The sequence below is a fragment of the Melozone crissalis genome, unplaced genomic scaffold, assembly GCF_028551555.1.
Source record: "Melozone crissalis strain CALT ecotype California unplaced genomic scaffold, PUWL_Pcris_2 ptg000042l_1, whole genome shotgun sequence".
In the NCBI taxonomy this organism is placed as follows: Eukaryota; Metazoa; Chordata; class Aves; order Passeriformes; family Passerellidae; genus Melozone; species Melozone crissalis.
In genome coordinates this window covers 23,263,783-23,290,386 of record NW_026535820.1, presented here as the reverse complement: position 1 = coordinate 23,290,386, position 26,604 = coordinate 23,263,783, and the positions used below count along the sequence as shown (strand labels likewise).

The 26,604-nt window shown below is 40.7% G+C and overlaps 2 protein-coding genes across 2 annotated transcripts; one reads left to right on the top strand and one right to left on the bottom strand.

The window, feature by feature from the left end:
- Positions 1 to 3,062: 3,062 nt before the first annotated feature.
- PSMG2 (proteasome assembly chaperone 2) lies at positions 3,063 to 10,140 on the bottom strand. The gene is made up of 7 exons (XM_054285021.1): positions 10,001 to 10,140; positions 8,245 to 8,416; positions 7,430 to 7,488; positions 6,509 to 6,627; positions 5,044 to 5,217; positions 3,750 to 3,870; positions 3,063 to 3,390 (listed from the first exon to the last, which is right to left on the bottom strand). The coding sequence occupies exons 1-7, from the start codon at positions 10,067 to 10,069 to the stop codon at positions 3,298 to 3,300; spliced, it is 807 nt and encodes a 268-aa protein (XP_054140996.1). The 5' UTR covers positions 10,070 to 10,140; the 3' UTR covers positions 3,063 to 3,297.
- A 16-nt stretch (positions 10,141 to 10,156) lies between these two features.
- Positions 10,157 to 24,831, top strand: CEP76 (centrosomal protein 76). The gene is made up of 12 exons (XM_054285020.1): positions 10,157 to 10,312; positions 11,629 to 11,784; positions 12,106 to 12,187; positions 12,550 to 12,774; positions 13,283 to 13,468; positions 15,181 to 15,278; positions 16,368 to 16,496; positions 19,211 to 19,402; positions 21,342 to 21,508; positions 22,362 to 22,695; positions 23,892 to 24,109; positions 24,547 to 24,831. The coding sequence occupies exons 1-12, from the start codon at positions 10,250 to 10,252 to the stop codon at positions 24,683 to 24,685; spliced, it is 1,989 nt and encodes a 662-aa protein (XP_054140995.1). The 5' UTR covers positions 10,157 to 10,249; the 3' UTR covers positions 24,686 to 24,831.
- The last annotated feature ends 1,773 nt before the right edge of the window (positions 24,832 to 26,604 follow it).

Sequence of the window (26,604 nt, the reverse complement as noted above, 5' to 3'; positions counted from 1 at the left end):
TTTTATGTTTGCTATAAAATATGCACAAAATGTTCAGAGTAACTTTGTGATGGGAAAGTGTTCTGTTGGTGATTGCTTTAAAGGGAAGAAAGAGGTTGAACCTGGCCTTTCTTGACCCAGAGTCCTGTGTAGTTAATGGGAGCTGAGGAACAAAACCAAAGTGCACAAAAGTCAATGGTGTCTGTAATTAAACAGGTTTTGGATTGTGCCATTGCCGTGTGTTCTATGGACGGTATTTTCCTCACATCTCCCACCTTCTGTCAGCCTTCTCCTTGACATAGTCAGGATGGATTGAAAATGGGTAAGCCAGAGTGCTGCTTAAAGGAGTTCTTCCAGCGAAGTCAGCAGGGTTTCCAGCCCTGTGCCTTCTGTAACAGAGCTAATCTCAGTTCTCTTGTTCTCTGATGGTTTTGGATAAACCTTAACTCACAAAACTATATATTTATTATGACTGTCTGAACAGGCATGTGGTGGGGTTTTACATGGTAGCAGCCTGAAATCTTATCAGAACTTGGTCTTGAGGGCCGTTCATGAAAGCAGTGATATTCAGAGTTGTGTTCAACTTGAAGGGGAAGCAGAAGCAGGGGAGTACTTAATGCTATTACTTGAGCTAAAGACACACTTGACACCATCCTGAAATAGTCTAAATTTCCAGTCTGGTTTGTCCAAAGTTTTTTTCTTTACACGATTACCATTGTTCTGAGCCTATGCTGGAGGAGAAAACAACATTGTGACTTGAGTTTTCATTTTCAAGTTGGTGCAGCTGTGAAACCAGGAGTGTTTATAGAAAGAGATTAAGCTCTGCCAAAACCACTGCAACAAACCCTGCTATTGTTGATTACAGGAGCAGGGCCTGTTTATACCACGTGGGACATCTTTGGATAAGGCTCTCAGCTGTTCATGCCTTTTACCTTTAGCTGTGCTTTCAGTTTTCATTCTTTTTCCCCTCTTGGAGTTGTGAGGAAGCACGCAGTGCATGACTACTGGCAGTGTGCAAGTGCCACCTTATTCTACCTGCTTCTATCACGTGCTTGTTTGTCTTGTGGGGCATAAACAGCTGAATATCCCAATAAAGATGCTGATTGTCCTTTGTTTTTAAATGATTTCAACTATTGAGATGGTGGAATAAGGTTAATGTCAGCCAACTTGATGAATGGGCAAAGGAGATCAAGATAGAGTAGTTCCAAAACCTTTGTTGTGTTTAGTTGAATGCTGTCTTGTGACAGGAGAAGTTTTGCTTCTGACCTCTCTACTTGTTTGATTTTTTCTACACAGGCCCCAATTCTTGACAACTGTTGAGAAAGTGTATTTAAAAAGGTGAAGGAAGGGGAGAGAAAGGACCAAGTGAGTGTGTAATTGTAGCCTTTAAAGAAATGGCTTTAAAATTGTCAGACTTGTGAAAGGCATTTCTTTCCAAATGAAGAAGCTGTAATTTACTGTCTGCCATCTCTTTTCTCCATGCTCAAGGGCAGTGTTGCAGAGGTGTTTCTGTTTTTGCTGGTGATCTGAACAGCAGGGCAAAGGCGCAGCCTTAGTCCTGCAGGAAGGTTTTGGTGCGTGCAGGGCTGTGCTGGCCTCTCCCGGGCACTGGAGGCAGGAGTGGCTCCGGGCCAAGAGCAGCGCCGCCCACCAAACTGCCGGCCTTGGAGAAGCTGCGTCCTTGTTCCTCCCACAAGGATCCGAGTGCCCTCTACCTTCTTCACAGGGAACAGGAAAGCCCTGAGGATTCACTCTTTCAGAAAGTACTCCCAGTGTTCTCCCCTTCTCGAGATTTCGCTCGGCTGTGCCTCTTGAGGTACTGAACATCTTTGGCTCACTTAGGAAAAATCTGTGAAGCAGATAACACCCCTTTCATTGCTTCTGTCTGCTCCTCAAGACTTCATTTGCTGTCCTGCTTTATCTACACCTTGTAGTCACTTGGCTGAATTTAAATATGGTTATTTTTCTAACTAGCTTTAGGCTTATCAGAATTGCCTTGTGCTACACATGGCCTTTTGTCTGCATTCCTTGACTATATCTGCATTCTGACTCACCAAATTTGACTTACCAGTCTGGATACCTGTGGGAGCTCCTAAAAATAGATTTGGCTTAATTCTCACTTTTCAACTCTAGAACTGACCATCTTGCATCCATGATTTAAAGTTGTTTTTAAATCAGCTGATATGACCAAGCACTTCCAAAAGGTCAAAACTGAACACATAGCTAAATACTATAGTGCAACGGGTACCATGACAAACACGGAACACTGAACTGTCCATCACTCAGCTGCTCTCTCAGACTAAGCCTGTAAAATACAGATACCAGATTGCCTGATATCAGACAAGGTTTCCTGATTCCTTTATATTTCAGGGTACTGTATTAATGATCAGTCTAAGAAGGCTCACTGACCTAGAATGCTTTAGTTTCAGCATCTTAGCAGCTTCTGGAAATGGACCAGAAGCCTGGAAAAAAAAGGCTTAGGGGTAACCTAATTGTGGCCTCCCAGTTCCCAGAGGGACACTGCAAGAGAGCTGGAGAGGGACTTTTTCGAAGGGCATGTAGTGAAAGGATAAAGGGAAATTGCTTCAAACTAAGAGTAGGTTTAAGATGAAATTTTTTACTTTCAGGGTGGTGAGGCACAGGCTCAAGTTGCCCAGAAAAGTTGTAGATGCCTCATCCTTGGAAGTGTTTAAGACCAGGTTGGCTGGGGCTCTGAGCAGCCTGGTCTGGTGAAGGGCGTCCCTGCCTTAAGCAGTGGGGTTGGAACTGGAGGATCTTCAGGATCCCTTCCAACCCACACCATTCTATGACTCTATATAGACAAAAAAGAGCAGGCTGTTACACTGCTTGCAGTCTCCCCAGTTGAAGCTACCCCAACAGCAAAACCAGATCACTTCTGATCTTCACTTACCTCACCAGGAAGTCTTGGAAAAAAAAAAGTTAAGATCCACAGTAGACATGGAAGTGGAGGGTTTTATCTTCCAAGAAAATGCATGCCTACACATGACTCTCAGTTCTCAGCTGCATTAGAAAGTAGCACCTTAAGCTTGTCCATGGCAGTAGCACTTAACCAGGGAAAAAAGTTTCTTAAAAAATATTTTATTAGAAAAAACTTCCAACCAAAGTTACTCAATAAACAACTGTACAAAACATATTTCTTTGGTGAGTTTGTGAAAGTTACCTTAATTTCTTTAGCTACCCACATACACAAAAGGAGTTTTTCTTAAATAAAGCATTTATGTAGACAATTACTGTGTAATCACCAGCTTAGGGGACATCTGTGACTGCACTGGTGACTCTCAGCGAGCTCAGAGCTGATCAGAAGAGGGCAGGTGGGAGACCATTGCCAAAAAGCAGGCGCCAAGAACTCGGTATCTTCCACTGTGAAGAAAGATCTGTGGAATTGTTGCTCTGCAACAAACCCAGAATAATTAAGTTTTAAATAGTAATGATGTAACTGGGTATTAAAATAATAGGCAGCAGTACAAATATCAGTGTCACTGGGTTGCTTTAGAAAAGAGCACTGGAAGAGAGAACTCAATCAAACCTTTACACAATTTTTGCCCACACCTGTCAAACAAAAGAACTGGTGTTCTGATTTGTTTTTTTCAGGTGGGGAAACTCCCACTGAGGTTTTAATACAAATATCTATTTTGTTTGGCATATTCTTGATGAACAAGAACAAAAAATGAACCCATCTGGACTGAAGAAAAATGAAAATAAGGGATATAAAATATGACAGCAAGAACTTTAGATCAAACAGTACTTACTTCACTTTTAATTAGCTGGAGCCATTCATTAAGATAGTTAACAAGAACAAATGCATCAGGGATGTTGTCTCCTTCTGAGCAAAATTTCAGAAGAACTGCCATTTGGATTCCCTCTGAACAGCTGCAACAGAAATGAGCAGGCATTTGTATTTCCTTTTTAGATCCATAATAATTATATTTAAGTATTAAGAGCAGCAACAACATGCATGTATCTTGTGAAAAGCCAAAACCAAAAAGGAAAAATGTATGTGTATATATTTCTTTTTCCTCCAGATTTCCTAGATCACATTTTCACACTTCATGCTTTTTTGCTTAGTCTTGAATTTGTTTCTTACTTTGCAAGGCAAGAATCCTACATCTTGCAAGAGTATTCAGGCCTTTTACATACTTAGTTTGCATTTTTGTGCTGGTGAGGTGCCTATACACATCCTTTGATACAACCACTCCTTATCTTTCTGTGTATTTTAAACCAGCAGTTTTGCAGGCTGCGTATCAGTACTTCACTCAGAATATTCTAATTTTTTAATTTAGATATTAAGATGGTTATTTTTAATCATTTTACCTCAAGTCCTGGCAGTTTTTTTCTTTTGCAATTGTTTATTGTTTCCATTCTGAAGTCAGTATAAATGTAAGCATAACATTAGTAACTTTGCTGCTGTTGAATGCAACAGTGTGGTCAGGTGTCAAAAGTAATAATTAAAAAATAAAAGTCAATTTTCCCCTGGACACAACACATCTTTTGCAGAACCACAGAGTTGTGTTATAAGTAAGTATTAGTTTCTAAAATTAAAAAACTCAGCTTTCAGCACAACTTCTGATGCACGCACCTTTCAACAAAACCCTCACATCTCATTTTTTTGCTGGCCCTGAAATCTTAACTCATTCATAGTGCTCAGAATTGTTTGCGGATTTTTGGGGTTTTTTGTGTAACTGATGTTGGAACCATTTGCCTCAGGAAACAGTTTTAGTTAAGGTACAGGAATTCTACTATTTACAAATAGTGGTTTGGATAATATCAGATATTGGATTGATTGTGATCATAACTGTAAAGACTTTATTATTTTCCTTTAGCCTATTCCCTTATGTTTTTTTCTTATTCTAAGTTTATGATTCAGGACTCCCTACTTTTCTTCCTCCTAATTATGGGCCTGACCTGAAAGAATTTCTATTCCTATAAAGCCCTGTTCTATAAACAGGAGGACTTTTCTTTTCCTGTAACATAGCAGACAATTTTACCCAAGTACTAAAAACAAGACTTCTGCTATCTTTCCATGCTTACCTTTAGGCAACTCACCTCTCAGTAAACAATAGTTTTGTGATGCCACCTCCAGGTATATGCAGAACTTTGTCTGTATCATTTATTCCAGGATAAGCTGCTACTTTTTCCATTTCTTTCCAGTTTAGCTCCTTCACGCGGGCTCCAACTGCTTTCTCCAGATTGGGTGTGAGCAGGTAGCGCAGTGGTGTCCTGGAAACAAGTCAAGGATGCGCTCAGTCTGCCAAGGAAGGACACTGCCACACACAGCACCTGTGGCAGGCAGAAGGTGCCAGCACTGAGGACCTCACACCTGCAGGGAAGAACTGCTCTGACATTCCCTCTTCAGATCAAAGCTACAAAGTAAGTCTGTGGCCTCAAAACTGTACAAACTATTCAACTTTATGCCACAAACAGAATTTAGGTACCCTTTCAGGGGCTCAGTTTACTGGCAAGTGCCAAATACATAAGCACCTAAATAGGGAAACTGCTTATGGTTGTTAAAATAATTTACAAATAAAATGTGCTTTTTCTTCCTTCAGATAGGAGGTGATTAATTCAAATTCTGTTCGGGTAAACTTAGACTTCATGGTACAGTATTTTTAGTAAGCTCACACTACGAATACATTTAGACTTTAGTCAAGTTAAAAGTAATTTCTGAATGCATTACCCTCACTCTTTAGTAAATCTGCTGTAAGGGAGTTGTTCTGTGGTGCTGAGGGAGCTGGGGGGGTTCAAATCACAACTTATGACTTAGACCTCATCAAATAACCATCAGTCCCTCTCACTCCATTCCATGTTAGCTGGCCATCCTGCAGTTGTATGGATCTTACCCCTATATGTGGGACATGCATAGATCTAAAACTCCTTTGAGGCCCTATACATCTATAGAGCCTGAGGATAACAACTGCAGAAATACTGATTTTATTTGTTTCTCATTAAATCACCAATCATGATGCCCTCAATCATCAAGAAATGCCTGGTCTTTGGATGGGTAATATCTAGTAAAAAAATACTGCAATTGCATCCTTGCAGTTGCCTCCCAACAAATAATAACTGATAACTTCCTATTAAAAAAAAAAGAATGACAACTTACTGTACCAAAGAAAACCTTTCAAATGTAAAATGATGATAAAGAGGTCAAAACTAAACCACTACTGCAATCAATTATTAAAAATCCAACCTGTGACCTGTATGTCAGCAGTTAATCCCTGACATTGCCTGCAACCACAGGAAATTAAAACTGAGGCAATGCAAGCTAAGTGCAATTTGCTTACAGCTTTTCATTTGATCAGTACTTCTGACAGCAGTAACCCAGAAAATTCAGTGACCTACCCTGTAATATGTCATGTTTTAACAATATACTAAGCATTTTATGACCAATGCACACATGCAAGCAAAAGAACCTGCCAAAAGTACTCAGGACATGGAAGAAGAGGGAAATATGTCAGTCAAAAAAAAAGCCCAGAAACATCAGTTAGGTCTTTTAAGGACACAAACATACCCCAGAAGCTGCTCATCATCACGCTGGTACGCGTGGCTGCTGGACAGAAGGACAACCCTGGCACATTTGCTGCTCTTCACCCAAGAGAGCAGGGTTTCACAGAATGGCCTGTACTTGTTCTTCATGCAAAGACACAGACAAAAAAGTGGAAAATTTAATGTGTCCTTAACAATACTAGATGTTACATATAATGTTTAGCAGTGATGTAAATTATTCTTCATATCCACTTAGTCTTCAGCCCCACATACATTATTAGAAAGCAGAGAACTGCCATGGTTGTTTACTTAAGCAAAAATACACGTAGAATTACAAGAATTATCATTAAGACCATGTCAACAACAACAAAGGAAAAAGCTTTAGAGCAAGATGGGATGGCAGGATCACAAAGAATTTTTCCACACTTTGAACTGCTAAAATACTGCACTACACATTTTTTTTTTTTTTCTGTCATGGCAATCTGCTTATTTTAAGTTATAGCCACTACCCAGTTAATGAGTAATACTAAATTCCTCATTTTTACCAAATGAGTGCTGTTAAAATGAATCTAGAATACTATGAAATAATTTAACTGGCATGACACACAAAAATAAAGCCATTACAAAGTACACAGAAAAATTATAAATGTAAAGGAAAAAATAGACAAAACACAGACCATTTTGTATTTTCATGACTCATAATAACAAAGGAGATATTTCCACTAAAATCTACCAACACAGGCTACTGTTGTGGGGCTTGGAAAAACAAAATGCAGAACTCGATGCAAAAAGTCTCAGTGAATGCAGAAATTAGTAAAACTTTACCAGCTGTAGAAGGTGTTTACAGCATGAAGGAGAAAAACACTTTTGCCAGGCCACTTAGTATTTGCCAGCAGAACTATTCAAACCAAAGAGTGAAGAAAGAATAGTCAATGAACATATGTACCTTTATAAAAGGTGATCTGATCTGCAGAACTACAAGTTTCTTTGAAGGTAAGGAGTACACTACAAGCAAAAAACATTAAATCTTGATAAGCAGAAACTGAGAAAGAGATCTGGGTTTAAATACATCAAGAATTACCCCATTTACAAACTTCAGGATAGTAAACCTTTCAGCTATCAATTCATAAGGGAAAGCCTGACAGCATCCACTGTGTTAGAAACATGTATTTCTGTGCATTGTACTTTCAGTTGTACTAAATTCAAGGACTGAATTATGAAAGATGTATGAGGATTTGCCTCCTGTAATGATTCAGATAATGTATGCATCTTTCCAAAGATTGACAGATTATTCTGAGATTTCTGTGATTTAAGAGGGTAAAAAAAATAGACACATTGATCAATGTAGGAAAGAAACTAAGAATTTGTGGGGAAAGTGGGAAAAACATTACACAGGGAAAAAGGCAAAGGTATGTAGGAAAGAAGAAGAGTGGATAAGAATCCTTCTAAATCAGAAATTCGACATGTATTCCAATAATTTATTTTAAGTAGGTGCACACTTGATATTGCTTTGGATTAACACCACAGAGAGTTTTGGCTGCACTGCAATGGCTCAAATTCAACATTTCTCATTGGTTCCAAATGTGAAACTGGTTTTCCAAAAAAACAACAGGAACAGTTTCCCTTGTAAAATGTAAATACATTCCTGTCTGTAGGTTTCTGCACCTGTTATCACTGACCTTAATTTAAGAACATCAGCAAAATATGTGATGTTCTTGAATCTTATGCCCCTTGCAAACATCTTCAGCATTCAATACCCACCTTCAGCATTTATACTCAGCTCCACTGAGTTTTCCTCTGCTGTTGCATATGGGTTATTTCCAACCATTGGCACCAGGCAATCGGTGTAGAAGTAACCAACTTTAGTCATGCCAAGTGTGGAAATCACCAGATCTACTGCCAACTGACCGACATTCCCCACGGACACTGCTGGCTGAAGGAACAGAATAAACCCAATTACAGCCTGCTTTGTGGATGGCATAAGGTGCTCTTCAAATAGTGAAAGCTTAAATTCCTTAAAATCTGGTCAAACATGATTTCTAAAAGTGGCTGCTCATCTTCTGGCAAAGGTGACTATTTCCTTCTAGAACAGTTGGTAAATACAGGATTTGGTCTCTGTCTGACAAAAATTATCCTGGTCACTTTTGTGAATAATTCTGTCTCGTAAACTGAAAGAACAGCTTGGAAATTTACCTCTTTTTCCACATTTTTGGATTGAGAGTAGGTAAAAGACAAGCAACTGATGTGCGACTGGCAAAGCTCACATGATGCCCAAAGCCAGCTCTGGTGTTACATATTAAGCCTCTAAATCTCAGACTGACTCATAGACAAAAGCAGGTTGTTTTCATTTTTATAAAGATAAAAATGATAAGGGTGCCCTTAAATTAATTTCACAGGAATTGCTGCGGGTTATCATCAATTGAGGTAGATACTGACCTAATATGATGGCACGGAAGGAGAAAGTCAAGGACTGTGTCCTTTATTACAGGAAGACAACCATAAAACGTTCGGTTGCTTTCCTCTCATTTATAATCAAACCTAAGAATTGCTGCTGCTGCTGCTGCTGCTGCTGCCCATTGGGGAAAGCCAGCGGGTTTGAGGCTGGCAGAAGGTGCGGGAGCCCGCGGCAGCACTGAGTGTCCCTCGCCCTGGCTGGTCCCAGCTCCCGGCAGCGCCAGGCACGGCAGTGATGTGCTTCCTGCTGCTGGTCAGCTGACCAGGAATGCCTTCCTGCGCAGCCTGCACAGTCATGCCGGGCTCTGCAGCCCTGCCTGGGAAGCGATGGGGTCCCTGAAAATGACGGAGAAACTGACGGCGTTTGTCCGTCCGCAGCCTGCGGGGAGCCCTCGTCCCACACCGACATCGTCACCGCGGGCACATGACCTGACACTGATGTCATACCATGTGTGAAGGCGATAAAAACACTTCCTAAAACAATCCTAATCCGAGATTTAAATGTAGCAGAATAATTTTTTTTAACGTTGTAAACATTTATATATCGCATCTAAATGAAAAAAAAATCCCAATCGTTTATTGCAGTGACAGCCCAGGGGTGCTGCAAATCCAGTAAAAGCGCATAGGGCGCATTAATTTTTAGAGCAACAGCACATAGCTATAGCTCCGAAATAGCAAATAGCTATTGCTCCAAAATAAAATACAGCTGTTGGAGCTCGGCACGGATCGTCTTGACAGGGCAAACCCGGGGTTCTGAGGAGGGAGAAGCTGACAGAAACAGAGAACACTGCGCTAAGCTCTGCTGCAGACAGAACCCTCCAAACCCTCTTTTCCCCGGCAGAACACCCCACAGATTCCACACACACCGCCTGCCCTGCGCCTTCTCCGCTTATCCCGCTGCCAAGTGTCCAGGGACGACCCTCGGGCAGGGCAGGGAGGGACACCAGAACCCCCCGTGTCCCGTCCCACAGGAGCGGAGCGGAGCCCTCAGCACAGGGACCGGGGGCAGCGGCCCCTCAAACCCACCGAGGGCGGGGAAAGAGGAAGCAGGAGCCCGACTCACCATGAGCAGGGTGAAGCCTTTAAAGTCGGGGGCGGCCGAGCCCCCGCCGCGGTCGCACGGAATGAACATGCCGGCGGTGAAGGGAGGAGGGAAGCAGGCAGTGAAGAAAGGAAGCAAAGGAAGAAGGAGGGAGGGAAGGAAGGAAGCAGGGCGCGGACGCCGCACCCCCGTGCTGCCGCCAGGGGGTGGTGGCGGCGCTGCCCGCGCTCGCCGCGAGGCCGTTGGGGCTCGTTCGCTGGCGGCTCCGCCATGTCGCTGCCGCCGGAGAAAGCCTCGGAGCTGAAGCAGATCATCCACCAGCAGCTGCTCAAGGTGGGACCGGCGCCGGAGAGACTTTCCCCTGGCTCTCAGGGGGCTGTGCTGGCCCCCGTGCCGGTGTCACCCGGCCGCGGGTGGCGGCAGCGCCCGCTGAGGCGGTGGCGGAGCGCGCCCGCTCCGGCGCCCCGCTTTGTTTTCCCAACTCGGGTCGCTGCAGGTGGTTTCCGGGCGCCACTTGGTCGCTTTCGTGCTGCTTTTTGAGCGAGGGTCTTGAAGCTGGCCGGGAAATAAGTAAGGAGGCTGTAACTCCTGTATCTCTTGTTAGGGCAGTGGTGAATATTCCCGCCTGTCACACAGGAGAACGGGGTGCTTGGAGCGAGTCCGGAGGAGGCCAGCAAGATGATTAGAGGGAGGCAGCTTCGGGGAAAGGCTGAGAGAACTGGGATGGTGCAGCCTGGAGAAGAGAAGGCTCAGTGGAGACTTCATAGCAGCTTTCCAATACCTGGAGAGAGCCTGCAAGAAAGAAAGAAAGAGACAGACTTTTTACCAGAGCATGCAGTGACAGGACAAGGGGAGATGGATTCAGACTGGGAGACAGCAGGTTTAGATCAGATATCAGGAAGAATTTTTCACTCTGATCGGTGCTGTGGGACAGGAACTGGTTGCCCAGAGAAGTTGTGGATGCCTCGTTCCTGGAAGTGTTCAAGGCCAGGCTGGGTGGGGTTCTGAGTGACCGGATCCAATAGAAGGTGTTCCTGCCCATGGCCGGAGCTTTGGAATGAGATGATCTTAAGGTGTTTTCCAACAAGGCCATTCTGTGATTCTATTTCAGGTTCCGGTGGCTGTGTCCTTAGCATCCTTCCAGTGTGAGAGTCAGCTCTATAAATCCATCTGCTTTCACGGCTCAGATGATGGGCAGACATTCTCAGACTTCCCTTTGAGCATAGGGAAAGCTTGCAAGGGAGATCTACTATTTTTGTGCCTTACCTGTATAAAAAGCATTTTTCCCCTTAAAAAATAAGGAAGTATTATATTAAGCTTGAATTTTGAGGGAGACAAGAAATTGGAACAGTGACCATTTTGTAATTGATGGATTTGCAGACCTTTTTGTAAGAAGGGAAGTTCAAGATGAGTTGCTGTCAAAGAGCAGTGAAAACACCTAGGTTTTTATGCTTGTAATTTTTTTTACTGGGAGAGCTGCTTTTGTAAAATAGTGGCTCATTTGGTTAATTCTGCAAGGATCAATATTTTGGTGTAGTTATTTCTGTGTTCTTAGGAAAACCCCCTTAGCCTTATAGACTTAATTGGTAAGTTGTACCTGCTGCCATACAGAGGGCTGGTGTTTGTAACACAAAATGAATTTTCTTCAGATGGATGTCCATGGGAGGATACGAGAAGTTCTTGCTGAGACTATACGAGAAGAGCTGGCACCTGAGCATCAGCAGCTGTCCACAGAAGATCTGATAAGAGCCCTGAGACAGCGGGGAATCATTGATGATGTTATGAAGGAACTTAAATTTGTAGCTGTAAGTAGCTTTTTAAGAGGGGAAGTATTTCTGCTTATTCCTCTTACTGAGGTGGTTTTGACAAAGTGAAACTGTGCTGCTTCTGGAGGTTTGTAAGGACCTTAGTGATGTGAGACTTTATAGGGGCAGAGAAGATTAATGCATATGCTGAAATCGCTTTGGTGGTAATACTGCACTGAATATACTTGTTCAGTCTTAGAAGGGGACGTACCTAAGGAATGGCATTCAGATGAAATGCAGGATCCTTTAATTTTTAGAAGACTGTGGTGAAAGCACTGTTGCATCCTTTGAGTCCTTAAAAAGTCTTAATTGTAATTCCAGGATGTGAATGAAATGGAGAGGACTTCAGCTCCAAAACCATCAACACATTTTGTTGACAGAGAGCCACCAGTTTTGAAAAAAAGTATGTTTCTTGTTTATTTAAATGTTTGGATCATAGTTTTGAAACAAATTTGAAGTCTATGAGTTTTGCACTCTGAATTAGTAATCCAGTATGAACTGGCATAAAGGTGGATGTTTCCTCTGCTTATCCACAGAGAATAAACTCATATAAGCAGCAGCAATCAGTGTTGCATTAAATATGATTTATTATTATTTCATTTACTTTACACTAAGATAACTTCCATATAATTTAAAGTCACTTTCTCCTAAGCATGTTTCAAAGAAGTTTGTTTTTTTGCTAGTCTCCTGTTAGCTGATATTTAGCAAATTATGCTTTCTAAGATCTGTTTGTAGTCTCTTCATTTTTATTGCTACGCTTTACAGCTAACATTGACCCAACACGGAGGTATCTTTACCTTCAGGTTTTGGGTGGAAAAGCCTTTCTGGAGCATCTTCAGGAACCAGAGCCTCTGCCTGGCCAGATCTGTTCTACCTTCACTCTGTGTTTACATTTTCGAAACCAGCGCTTCCGTTCCAAGCCTGTACCCTGTGCTTGTGAGCCAGATTTTCAGGATGGTTTTCTACTTGAAATACACAAGGATAGCCTAGGTAAGGAATATTGTGGGTTTAAAGCTGACGCTGTTGGGATTTTTTCTGATCTAAGAGTTATTGTGAAATATGTTTGATATTATTTAGTGGATTTCTTTCCTGTCTTTTGTCATGTTTTCCTGAGGAAATTGATAACTGTATTGGGTTATGCCACTCCTAGATCTTTCTCTGCTCTTCTCTTTTCCTTCTTTTTCACTCTAAAATATTTGAAATTGACCAGCTTTATGCTCTTAAATGTAAATTCCATTTTAATTTTTTGAGTATCTTGACCTAGTTGCTTTGCAGTATTAACTACAAAAATAATTTTATCTTCTCTGTCATCTCTCTGTAGCTCTGTCCTAAAATGAGTATGGTTTTAGAGATGGGACCGTTGCTTACACTTCTGGACTCAGGATCTTTCTTTATACTTACTACAGACATTGCATTTTGTTGCATACTGTTTTAAAATCCTGAGGGGAACTTGGGATGATAATATTCTTGCTGTCTTCTTTTGGTTTAATAATGGCAGGTGACGGAAGCAAGATGGTGGATGCAACCACTATGTTATCTATATGTGACCCAGTCCATATGGTTCTGATCAAAACAGACACATTTGGTGAGACCACACTGGTAGCATCCTATTTCTTGGAGTGGAGGTCTGTCTTGGCTGCAGAGAGTGGCATAACAAATGTTGCTGTGGAACTCCTGGGTGTAGGTAAGGATGAAAAATGAGCATATTATGATGACTTAAAATATTGGCAACTGAGCTTGCTTGCAAACTTAAAGCAGTATTTTTGATCTAGTTCATTTTTTTTTACAATGTAGAGTATCTTTAGAAAATGCCTAGAAGACTTAATGGTCAGATTTTTCTGTTACCAAGCTGCTAAAATGAGTATTCCAGATCCCATGTAAAAATGGTCCTCATGTCTTGGAATTCCCACTATTGATTATCTTCAAAATCTGGTTATCAGAATCAAACCAACCGAACAAAAAATCCAGTAGTTCATCTCCAGGAATATATCTGATCAGTGCACTGGGGAGTAAAATCGAGTTTGTATGCCTTTCATAGCAAACCAACAATTGCTGCAGAAGGGATTTCTGCTCTGCTGCCATTTATCCCAGTGGCTGGAAGTGTGTTTTCTGAACGGCTTGGTTTGGGTGCTCAGCAGTTCGTACACGTGTCTGTTTTTGTGTGTCGCTTGTCCCCAGTCGTCTTCCCAGGAGTTCCTACCCAAGTTTTTAGGATATGATTTAGTGAATAAAGACTAGATCTCTCATGACTTCCTAGGAGACTTTTTACAGGAGCAGGTAATGACAGGACAAGGGGGCATGGATTCAAATGGAATGAGAGTAAATTTAGATTAGATCTTAGGAAGGAATTGTTTCCTGTGAGGGTGGTGAGGCACTGGAACAGGTTGCCCAGGGAAGCTGTGGATACCACATCCTGAGAAGTGTTCAAGGCGAGGTTGGATGGAACTCTGAGCAACATGATTTTGTGGAAGGTGTCCCTGCCCGTGGCAGGGGGATTGGAAATAGGTGATCTCTGAGATCCCATCCAACCCAGGCCATTCTGATTCTAATTTTCTATAATGAATTCGAAATGCATAACAAATAAATTGGGTATAATTCTCGGCTTGGTTATGGAGCAAATTAAATTTAATTCTCAATAGCTTTTTTCCAAGTAATAAAGTATCAGCCCAATAAATCCAGTGCTTTTTCTCCTCTTCAAAATCTTATAATTGTACAAAATGCATCAAGAACATCAAAGGATGCTGCCATCTCAGAAAAAACAGATAAACTATTATGTGAGGTTTCCATTGCTTGTATTGCTTATGGACTCATCTGTAATCTGTTCTGTAATACTTGTTGTTTATGTAATCTCAAATTTTGAGCATTAGGGGGGGTTGCTGTTCATTTGTTTGTTGTTTTGGGGAGTTTTTTCTAAGTTGATTAATCTCTTTGTATGACAGCCAGAGTCCTTCGTAATGACCTGTGTCCTGGGGGAAGATGAACTTCACTTATTTCCACCTATGTAAATTTGAGCTACTTGTGTAATCAGTAGAAATAGGCACATTTACAGTGTGTGATTCTCTGACTTGATTTTAGATGCCTATTCTAGACATTTCTAGAATACCATTCTATAATTCATCTCACATGTCCCAGTACTGGCTACAAATAGGGCCTTGGATAAGTGTTTTGGATGTAGACACCAGTGCTTTTTTTCATATATTATGCTTTTCTACAGCCTCATTTGAGTTTAAAATTTAAATAAAGATTCCCGTTTTGCCTATGTTGAAAGAAGTTTAGTTACTTTTTGTGATTATATAAGGCTAACATACATATTTTAATGGTTTTCCCCTGCCTGGCTGAAATAATCTAAGCAAAATGAATGTGAGAGAACTGATGAAAATTAATTTTGTTTCAAAGGTACAGAATCAAAGGTTTCTGTTGGTGTTTTAAACATCAGACTGGAAATGTATCCACCACTTAATAAGACACTTTCTTCAGAAATAACTAGTACTCAAGTAAGTAATTTTGGGGAGGGCTAACTTACTGTTTTGTTGGTGGGGGGAAGCTCAGTTGTTGAGGACTGTGGGGTTTTTGAATGTTTAATCCTTCTTTTTTTCCTATTGAATTTAAATATAATTACCTTTTTTAAACTATTTTATCTATACTGAAGATTACTCAAAATATTACTGTCATAGGTTTTTCTAATTACTTGTATCAAAACCTCTGAAGAAAAAAGAAGGTTGCAATATATCTAATTTTCTTCAAGTAGTATATATGCTTTCTTGCTCTTTCCCATGTGAAACAGTAATTTGAAGTTAGCTGTTCTGCTTGGAAAGCCAGTAAATGGTGGCCTGAAGGTGCATGCAGGTATTTTTCTGCACATTAAAATCCAAGCAATTCTTCTGTGCAGAAATGCCTTATTTAAAATGAACAGTACTTCAGTCAAGCCTAATATATGAACCTGCAAACAAGAAATACAGCTTGAAGTTTTTCCTAATTGGATTTCCATTTTAAAAATACTATGGATTTGCATGATACACTTAAAATGTGAAGCTTTATTTTACATATGCCAGGATGTGGTGTTAATATACCTACTGGGTATGATGCCTTGAGAGGCTACCTAGAACAAAGGCTAGACAGTGTTAAAGAATAAAGTAGGTATTTATTAAAAGGCCTTCAAAGGTTACAGCTTGGGCAGTGCAAGAGCCTGGCCATGGCTACACCCAAGATGGACACTGGGTCACAACTTTTCACACTTTTATAAGTTTTGGTCCATTTACATGTTTGGGTTAATTGTCCAGTTACAGCTTCAGGTTATGAAGCCCCATCCTCTCAGATTGCTCTCCTCAGTTTGCTGGTTTTTGTACTTTTTGGGCCTGAAACTGCAACAGTGACCTTGGCTATTGGGCTGGCAAAGGATTGTTTTGTCTAACTACCCTGTGAAGAGACCTTTCCAACACGTTATATGAAGTTCAGTGTTACACACTAATGCAGTACAGAATATGGAAAATATGAAAGCTGAGACTTGAAGCATCATTCATGGGCTTTTTTCTCCTGTTTGGAATTACTATGTGTAGGATTGGTTTTGTTTTTCCTACCTACAGTTCACTTTGGAACGTCAGAAGACAGCAGAAAAAGAACGTTTATTTCTTGTGTATGCTAAGCAGTGGTGGAGAGAGTACCTGCAGATCAGGCCTACCCACAATGCAAGGCTGGTAAAGATCTTTGCACAGGTTTGTACATTCTACAAATAGACCAATCCTTTCTTTAAATTATCTTTTGATTTTATTTTGAACTTCATGCAATTTCATGGAATCTGTATAGATTTATGATATGCTTATGTTTGGATCAGGGCTAAATGTGGTGTATCTTGCAAAAAAATGAAATTTGTAAGGACTGAAGTTCTGTTTGTCTATTAAAGCTAAAGAGAAGGATACAGACAGGAGGATTGCTCTGACTACCTCTGATGTACCAAGTGAAAAAGCCTACTTACTCTTGTCCTTGAATGCTCACAAATGTCAGAGACTTAGGTGATCTGTACAAACTTTTTCAGAGAAGTTTTGTACCAGATAAAACAGTTACAAAAAATTGACTTCCTACAGGTATTAGAACAGATCCTCAAAACATTTGAACTCTGTGTCATCTACAATGCAGTCTCTCTGGTTTATGTCACACAACAACTACAGTCATAATTACTTGAGTCTGATAAGTTACTGTATCAGTTACTCCTCAGTAACTGTTCCTCACTAAAAGGAATGTTCTGATCCTTGCATTTTTCATGCTGTGAATTTACCCTGCATTGTAGCAATTTTCCTACCATAGTAACTTCTTTTGTCAAAGCAGTGTCCTGAAAGCGATCTGTGCCTCCTCTTGGGTGAGGCAGCAGCGTCCCTTCTGGCTGTGCCCTGAGTGCACAGGAGTGATGAGAACTTCCAGGCAGCTGAGCCTCCATCCTGGCACTCTCTCACTCCTCATCAGTGGGATGGGGGCAAGAATAAAAACTGCAAAAGCAAGGAAAACTTCATGGGTTGGAAGAAAGGTGGTTTAGTAATAGAAAGCAAGGAAGGAAGGGAGGGAGGGAGAGTCGCTCCTCTCTCCCAGAGCATACAAATGCCCCCATAGTTTCCAAGCAGGGGCAAGTTTAGAAAAAGTCTTTTCCCCACCCTCACTGTTTTTATTGCCTAGCATGCCACTGTATGGCATAGAATATCTCTTTGGTCAGATCAGGTCAGCTGTCGTGGCTGTGTCCCCTTCCAGCTTTTTGTCCAACTGAACCTACACCTGTGTGGTGGCAGAATGAGAAGCAGAGGTGGCTGTGATCCTGTGCAAGCCCTGCTCAGCAGCAGCAGCTAAAACCCTCATGTGTTTACAGCACTGTTTGGGTCACAGATCTAAAACACAGCAGTGTTTGGGTCACGGATCTAAAACACAGCATTGTGAGGGCTGCAGTGAAGAAAACAAACGCCCTTCCAAATAGACCCAATACAGAGGCTTAAGGGTTTCAGGGCAGGGTATAAAGAAAAACAAGTCTATAATTAAATAGGATAGGAACTAGGCCCCTGCTAGTTTAGTACCTACATAGAGCTTATCTTGAGTTTCCCATTGGCCATAGCTAATCTTAGTAAAACTTTATGGGAACAGAAACGAGTTAATTAGATTAGTTTGATAATGTAGTTACCATCAAGTTTCAGATGAGTAATGCAGAAACAGGCACTATATATAAAAGACAAAATTTAAAAATAAATCCTGCCTGTGGGGTTTTTTTTTAATTGCTTTTGAGCTGTGAAATAGTTTTCAACAGGATTCAAATAAATGCTGCTTTTTTTTCCACCAGCTTGCTGGAAAAGCATGACAAAACTTAACGGGGACAATATGTGGCTACAGTAAAAATATGAGACCATAATCTCCTGAAGCTGCAGGGATTCAAAAGGCTTTGATCCCTTTTAAAATATATATGAGCATAAAAGTACCAATTTAGCCCAGTGAGGAACAGAAGACCTCTGTGCTTCTTGAAATAGTTTTAATCGATGATAACCATAGTATTTGCCTGCAGCATGTAATAAAACAGATTTTTTAAAGTCATCTTATTTTTTAATTTTTACAAGAACTTAGAAATTCTTAGATTATTGCTTAGTTTAGATCTAGCTAACAGATCTAGTTGTTTAGTAGATCTAGTTAGTTCGTTTTGAGTAATTTTTATTGCCTGCTGTTACAAAAAGAAGTATTCAAATTTGGAAGCAAATAGGCACCTTTTAAACTCTAGAATCAGTTGCTGAATGTTTAATGTTTTTGGGGGGAAGGTTTTTTTGGGGTCGATGTGGAATTTGGTGTGTGAGATTTGTTCTGGCTTGTTTTTATACTTGATCATAATGTGGAAATGTGGGTAGTAGGTAGAGCATAAAAAGTTCCTCATCATTTGAGAAAATTAACAGCCTGTGCTCTTCCTGGTGTTCAGACATTTAGTCCAGAGTGCCCTGTGAGTGACAGAGCCCCACTGAAATCTGTGATGTCTCTGAATGAATGGTCTTAATGGTCTTGTGTCCTAATTCTGGGGGTATTTTCGTATCTTACTGTTTCTGAGTGATACTTATTCCAGGGAGGATACATCCCAGAGGAAATAAGTCTAAGCTCAGATTAACATTTTGTTACACTTGTGCGGCTGGCGAATAACCAACCCCGTTTGCCATGTTCAGGATGAGAACGGGGTGAACCGGCCGGTGTGTTCGTAAATGAGAGTGAGCGACAGAGCCAGACTGAAATCTGTGATGTCTCTAAATGAGTGGTCTTAATGGTCTTGTGTCCTAATTCTGGGGGTATTTTCGTGTCTTACTGTTCCTGAGTGATACTTATTCCGGGGAGGATACATCCCAGAGGGAAAAAATCTCAGATTAACGTTTTGCTGCACTTGTGCGGCTGGCGAATAACCAAGCCCGTTTGCCGTGTTCAGGACGAGAACGGGGTGAACCGGCCGGTGTGCTCGTTCGTGCGGCCCCTGCGGGCCGGGCGGCTGCTGGACACGCCGCGGCAGGCAGCGCGCTTCGTCAGCGTCCTGGGCCACGAGAGAGCGCCCGTCATCGGCGGCGGCGGCGGCAAGCAGGAGCAGTGGTGCACGCTGCTCGCCTTCCTGGGCAGGAACAAGGTGCGTGACAGTGCCCCGTGTGCTGCTGCGGGGCTGGTGACCTGCTCTGACCCAAGGCGGGAATTTAAAACAGGCTGCCAGTCAGATTTGGATGGTTCTGTTGCAGTCGCGCTTGAGGTGTTTTTAAAGACAAACAGGTGGTAAATAGTAGACAAGAAGGGTTTGGAGCAGACTTCCTTTACTACTGTGCTTGTGGTCAATGCATATCTTTGACACTGAAATTGCTTCTCTTCTGTCGCATTTCTAAGAACACTTATTGTCATCCAATGAATCCCTGCTACTGTACAGGACACCAGTTAAAATTCTGGACTAATCCAGGAAGAGTAGAAAAAATCTCTTTAGTCTCTTGTCTCTTTTTCTGATTTGATGGGAGTTTTTTTTGTTGGTCTTTGTTTTGGTTTGGTTTTGTTTTGGGTTTGTTTTTTTTTTCCAATAGATGGGCTGAAATATGCTGACGGTTTTTATGTTCCATTTTTGCAAGACAGGAATCTTCACTAGAAGTTTCGGCCTGTTTCCTGGAGGTCTGACATTCATATCATAATCAAAAAGCAAATCAAATTGTAACTGGTTCTGGTTTTATAGCTCTTCTGTTTTATGAGCAGAAGTACCAGTGATCACTACTGATACCTCTTTGGAGTGGTCAGTGCTTTTCATTGCCATGGAGATACTTCTGCCTTCAAAAATTATGTCACTGATGTGTTTGCATTTAAAAGATGTGTTCAGGGCAGCTGGAGCTGTGTCCCAGGTTTTAGACCTGCCTCCAAAACCACGTAGAACAGGCATTGGCTGTTGCTCTGAGTATCAGATGATGCATAGGTGCCCATAAAGGCAGCTCTGGCTGCCCACTGGCTTTCAGATAGAGATGGCAGTAGGGACTTGGAGGACCGCTGTGTTTGGAGGCACAGAGAACGGTGTTCCTTCAAGGCAGAAATGGAAAGCTGTATGGAAAATAACTGAATTTAGCCCCTGAGGTACCAGACACCATTATTTTTCTCGTGGAAAGTGGTATAGTATTATTAAAATAACAGAGGTTCACTACAAACTTATTTAAACCTACCTTTCTGTATATTTCCCTTTTATACTGTAGTAGGACAAGATTGTTTTGTTTTGATACATCCAAGAACTCTGAATTTTACATTTTCAACATTCTGAATAGTTATTTGACTAAAAAGCCTTACTGTTCTGCTTCTGAATGCTGTACTTTGTGTTATGAAGCCTTCATTGTTTGAGCAATTTTTGTTGTTACTTTGCAGATAACAATTGTAAAGAGCTGAAGAGACAAAAGATATTAGACATTGCATTTGGAAATTGTTTTCTGTGAATTATCAGTGGTAGTAATGTGTTCATGAGATAAATGTTTTCCTGACTGAAGGAAAAAAACAGCTGCACATGATTCCCAGCTGTTTTACAGTTAGTTCTGTGGGGAACCTTGTTTTATCTTTATCTAGTTTCTGAAGATTGACAGCACATTCAAGAAGGTGAAATACCAGTAGAATTACATTTTATGAAGTGAAAAACAATCCTAACTGTGTGAAAATACTGTGTAATTTCTAGTCTTGCCTCTGGTGTTTGCCTTATATATATTTTTACATTTAATTAGAACATTGTTTTTGTTGTCATGGTCAATAGATTCTGGTTTTGGGTTTCTTAAAGGTATCTCTATAATCATAAGAAATGTTTCCCAGTGTTAATCATACACTATACTTGAACAAACAGTATCAACATTCTATCATCAGAACATGCATTTTAAACTCATTTATTCTGTTACAGAAAACTAAAGCTTGTCTAGTTTAAATGGTAAAATCTTGACTTTTCATACATGATTTAGATAAATAGGAGAGTAACATAACTTGTTAAATGGTGGTTTGAGAAATACCACTATTTTCTTTCTTTAAGGTTTTATTATTTATAATAATATTTATTAATACTTACTTTCTAGGGTGACTGTGAAGACCATGCTAATCTTCTGTGCAGTCTTCTTCTTGGGTTTGGATTGGAAGCCTTTGTGTGTGTTGGCACAAAAGCAAAAGGAGTCCCCCATACTTGGGTAATGACTTGTGGATCTGATGGAACAATTACTTTTTGGGAGAGCTTAACAGGACATAGGTGAGTAAAAAGAATATAAGAAAACAGAACAGCGTATTTTGAGGTTTGTGTAGGATATTTCTGCTCTTGTGGTTTTCTTTTTTACCTCTATATCCTTTCATATAATCCAGGTGATGTTTAAACTTTTTTTCCATCTAGTGCTTTTGCTTGGAAAATAACTGATTCAGTGTGAGGGGAAGTATTTCATCAGTTTGTAATATATTAGTGTCTTTAATAGTGTATGGTAACTGTTTTGTGTCTTATGGCAGCTGATTGCTATCTATGTTACTGCTGCCATCATTTGTAAAGGAGATTAAATCTGACATGATTGTTTAGGAACCCATATTTTTTTGCTTGATTTCATCAGTGAAATCAGTGTTGCATTACTTTTTTTTCCTCTGAAGAAATCTCTCTGAGTTCTCTGAGATTTTCTCTTGGCTTGAGTCATTAGAGAAGGGCACATGTAGTTGTTAGGTGTAGTAAAGCTTCTGGAACATGTTGTTTCAGAATTCTCTTTTGCCACTGTTTGTGTACCCTGTGATTAGCATTTGCAGGTGTATTTCTCTAAATGATGAATAGCAGGGAAACTGTATGAGCATGTTCTTATAATTGCAAAATTTAACTGCTTGATTAAGCAGCTTATTTTTCTAGATTTAAAGACTAAAAGTGATGTATTATTTGGTTGTATATTATGCCTCCAAAGTGTATACAATTACATTTCTGTAAACAAATTAATGCCATTTTGGGGGGGGAAGTTAATGACAAACTTGGCTTGTATTTTTAAAGGAAAAATGTCTGTATCTGTCCCATCTAAATATTTTTACCTTGCCTTGAAAGAAGTTGTATTAATGAGAAATTGGATCTTTTTGAGTAGGTACATCCACAGACCTATCAACCCTGATGACCCTCCCCTGGCTGAGCAGCCCAAGCCACTGTATCCGTACCGCACAATTGGTTGTATCTTCAACCACGAGAAGTTCTTTGGAAATTGCCAGCCCTCTGATGCTGTGGAGGTGTGTGTGTTTGACCTGCATGATGAATCCAAATGGAAACCCATGAGTGGAGAAGCAATAAAATCTGTATGTGCTCCTGGAGCAACGTCTTCAGTTCCCCCTTTTCCTCCTCTGTGTGCTTCTACAGTAGATGCTGCTGTAACAAGCAACGAGATGGAAGTGCAGCTGAGGATACTGGTCTCTGAACACAGAAAGGTGAGAAAGATTGGCAGTGATCTGTCATGGTAATAGAGGTTCTTGTGTTAATGGTATGCTTGTTTTGGTTAGCCATTTGTTAGTTCACATACTCGTATCTTTGCAATGTGTTTTCCATCAGCTTTTGCAGAAATGTGATATAAGAAAAGTGAAACAACTGAAAAAAATGCTTGGGAAGACTGTAATGAGCTGTTTTAGAGTATTATTTGCAGTGGTGATCCACAGCCTCGTGTGGGCTTTTCTCCCCACTCTGCCTTTGCCCCTCATTCTGGGTCTGTGATCTTCAGCTTACTGGCACCTGCAGACCACCCTTGAGGAATCTCTAAAATCACCAGGAAGATGAAATCTGGTTAGTGGGCTTTGCCAATCCAGCACAAATGTTTCTGGTTCCTAGATAAAGGCAGGCTTTCAGCTTTCATGATCTTACTCTGACTGCTTTAAAAAATCTGAGATATTTTTAGAAGTTAGTTTTGTCCTTTACCAAGATTTTTACAAGGCATAATGTACCAGAAATTATACTTCCTGTGCTGGCAATGATATTTTAAGTCCCTGTTAGCTTATGTCTGTTTTTAATGAGGTTTTTTGATTGTTTCTGTTTTATCTCCCCACACAATGCTCAGCCTTTAGGGTGGCAAAGTAGTTCTCAGAGTATGAGTCTGCTGCAGTGTTGAATACATACATATAAGATTTTTCTACTTTGAGTTTGGGATGCTGGAAGGGAGGTGCTTGTACGTGGTGGGAAGATAGATGGTAGAAAGGAGGTACCTTTGTGTTTCGGGGAGCTGTTGTGCATCATTTTTTCAGAAAGGATTTTCCATGAGACATTTGAAAAAAAAAAAAAAGGTGAATTTTAGTTGATCTGTTCCACATTTTTGCTGTGTATTTGTGCATATCTTACATTTCATGCAGAGATACTGTAGCTGAAACATCTGGTTTCCACTCTGCTGGCCTTATGTTTTAGTCTAATAGTTTAACTTCATTCCTTGATAAATGTTTGACATTTGTGGTGTCACTTGCTTCTGATGGTGATGTTTGCTTCTCCCAGTTGGTGTGTGAGTCAATAAACAAATCTCACTGCTTCGTTCACTGCCAATATAAGATTCTTGGATTTATTTGAATCTATACTGTAGGCGAGTTAAGGCATATCCTGATGTACCTTGTGCACAGCTCTCATGGTTCTGTGACTTGCCTCCCAGGATCTTGGCTTTTCAACTGTTTGGGATGACCAGCTGTCCTATCTGTTGTCACAAGCATTAGCAGCCTATGAGCTGGAGCGCACAACAGGTGTTTCTGCAGGGAATGAGGAGTTTCAGGATGCCGTGAGGAGAGCGGTACCCGATGGTCACACCTTCAAAGGGTTTCCCATCCATTTTGTGCACAGGAATGCCAGGAGAGTATTTGCCACATGTCTTAGGTAAGTCTAAGTGTAAAGATATAGGTATATGTTAAAACAAGATAGTTTATTTTTTTAATAATGAATTTTTAAGAAAGTGAATTTCCTTAGGTTAGAGCTGGAGGAAGAACGGTGTGGTGTGTGTAATGGATCATGAGGTACAGAGCTTTTAGGTTACATTGGTGGTTCAGTGGTGATAGACTTCTTGTGTATTAAATTGAAGAATGAGGAGTTAATTTCATTTCTCTGTACCTGTTAAAATGATCAGTGGTGGTGTCATTTCCCTCCAAGGCAACAGCCCTTGCACTATAGAATGATATTATTTGTAATGACAAACTCATGATATTAATTTTTACCTAAATGCTAGTCACACTTTAAAAAAATTGCACTATGTAATTAAAAGCTTTAACAATATCTTAGGATTGACTGTTACTCCTGTGTTTCTTTTTGTCATATAGGTCTCCTTTTTGTGAAGAAATAATCTGTTGTAGGGGGGACCAAGTGCGACTTGCAGTTCGTGTGCGAGTGTTTGCATATCCTGAATCTGCGTGTGCTGTTTGGATCATGTTTGCTTGTAAATACCGCTCTGTCCTTTGAAAAAAATCCCAAATTGTTCATACCTTTTTAGTGCTGCAAAATAATGTATGTGGGTGTAAAATGATTACATTAAAAACAAATATAGTATTTTATATAAATGCCACTGATTTTGAACACCACAGTGTGTGTATTGAAGGGGATTGTGTAAACAGTAATGATTGTATTTATAAAGAGAATTTATTCTTTGTAATAAAAGTTACTTTTTATATTTATAGAAGTGTGAGTCAAGTTACTAAAATGTGTCCAAAAAACATTGGCTTGTTTTTTGTAGTTCTGAATTGGTTTAAGAGTTTGTTTAGGGCTGCTTTACCTCTGCAGAGTAAGAGACTCTTTTCTTAGTGTGTGTACTTTGTGAGTGACTGAGATCCAGAAATACTGGTGTTTAGGCATGTGTCCTTCAGACTACAAAATTTTATTTCTGCCTCGTGGATCTAACAGTAACTTCTACATTCAGCTTCTGAGAGCAGTTCACTCAGATAAAGGTAAACTTGTTAATCTGTGAATTTAATAATATATGGATTTATTTTGAAAATACACGTTAAGACTTGAATACCTGAAAATGTGAATAGCTATGATAGGTTAGATACAGTAGTTAAACTTGGTGTCTTTTGCCTCTTGTTACCTTAAGAAGTTTCTGAGGTAGAAGTTGTAGCCAGATTGTTTTGCTTCACACCCATTCACGATTTTTGTCTAATTCTGATGCTCAGATCTATACTTAATTAGCCATCTGTGATTTTGTCTGTCTTAAACCTGTGGATGATCATTTTGCTGAGTATCTTTTGGTCTTTATGCTTAGCAAAATGACAAGCTGTTGGGCTTACTGAACTTCTCCATACCAAACTTCTCAAGCTTTTCCCATGTGGACTCCAGGCACCTCTTCTTGTGGCTGGAAAATCTAAAACTGCTTGGTTCCTTCTGTAGAAGCCATTCTGTGTCAGTGATAGCCCATGACCACCTCCTTTGCTTGTCCTTGTAAGAAAGAGGCAGCTCTTTTCTGCTGGTGCTGGACCAAAAAAATTACCTTAGAGAATCTTGCAACACACAGCAGGAGTGAATGTTAGCATTTTGCATGTACATTTAATCAGCACTGTGGCGGTGTGACACCATTTGTGTCTTTTTTCTTCAAGAGGTGTTAAATACTTCCTATGGCAGCACTGAGCTTTTTTAAATTTAGGACTCTAATAGTACATTATGCACTTACTGGTCCTGCTGCTTATTTTACAAGTCTGGTTTAGTGTTTTTTTTTTTTTTAATACCTGAAAGATAAAAATGCATTCATTTGCCTGTTCTACAGCACACAGGATGCTGATAAAAGCTTCACAAGTACAATTTCTCCCCCAATTTCCTTGTATCTAAACGTAGCCTGAAAGGCTGGATCCTATTGCATGGTGAATATTACCAAATTTAACAGCATTGTTTAAGTACCACTTGTATTTTGTATGCATCACTGTATGTTACACAAGAGGAAAGAGGAAAAAAGCAGCGGCGTTGAGTACAGTTGGAAGTGAAAGGGGAGAGAGGGGCTGGAAGTGGAATGGGGAGAGGAGCTGGAATGGGAAGAGAGGCGCTCTAATGGGAAGAGACGATCTGCAATGGAAAGAGAGCTGGAGGTGGGATGGGAGGAGAGGAGCTGGAAGTGGAAGAGAGGAGCTGGAAGTGGAATAGGAAGAGAGGAGCTGCGGTGGGAAGAGAGGAGCTGCAATGGGAGGAGAGGCGCTGGAAGTGGACTAGGAAGAGAGGCGCTGCAATGGGAAGAGAGGCGCTGGAAGTGGAATGGGAGGAGAGGCGCTGGAAGTGTAATGGGAGGAGAGGAGCTGGAAGTGGAATGGGAGGAGAGGAGCTGGAAGTGGAATGGGAGGAGAGGCGCCGGCTGCTTGCAGCGGGCGGCGGGGCCCTGCCCAGGTGCAGTACCGCTCCTT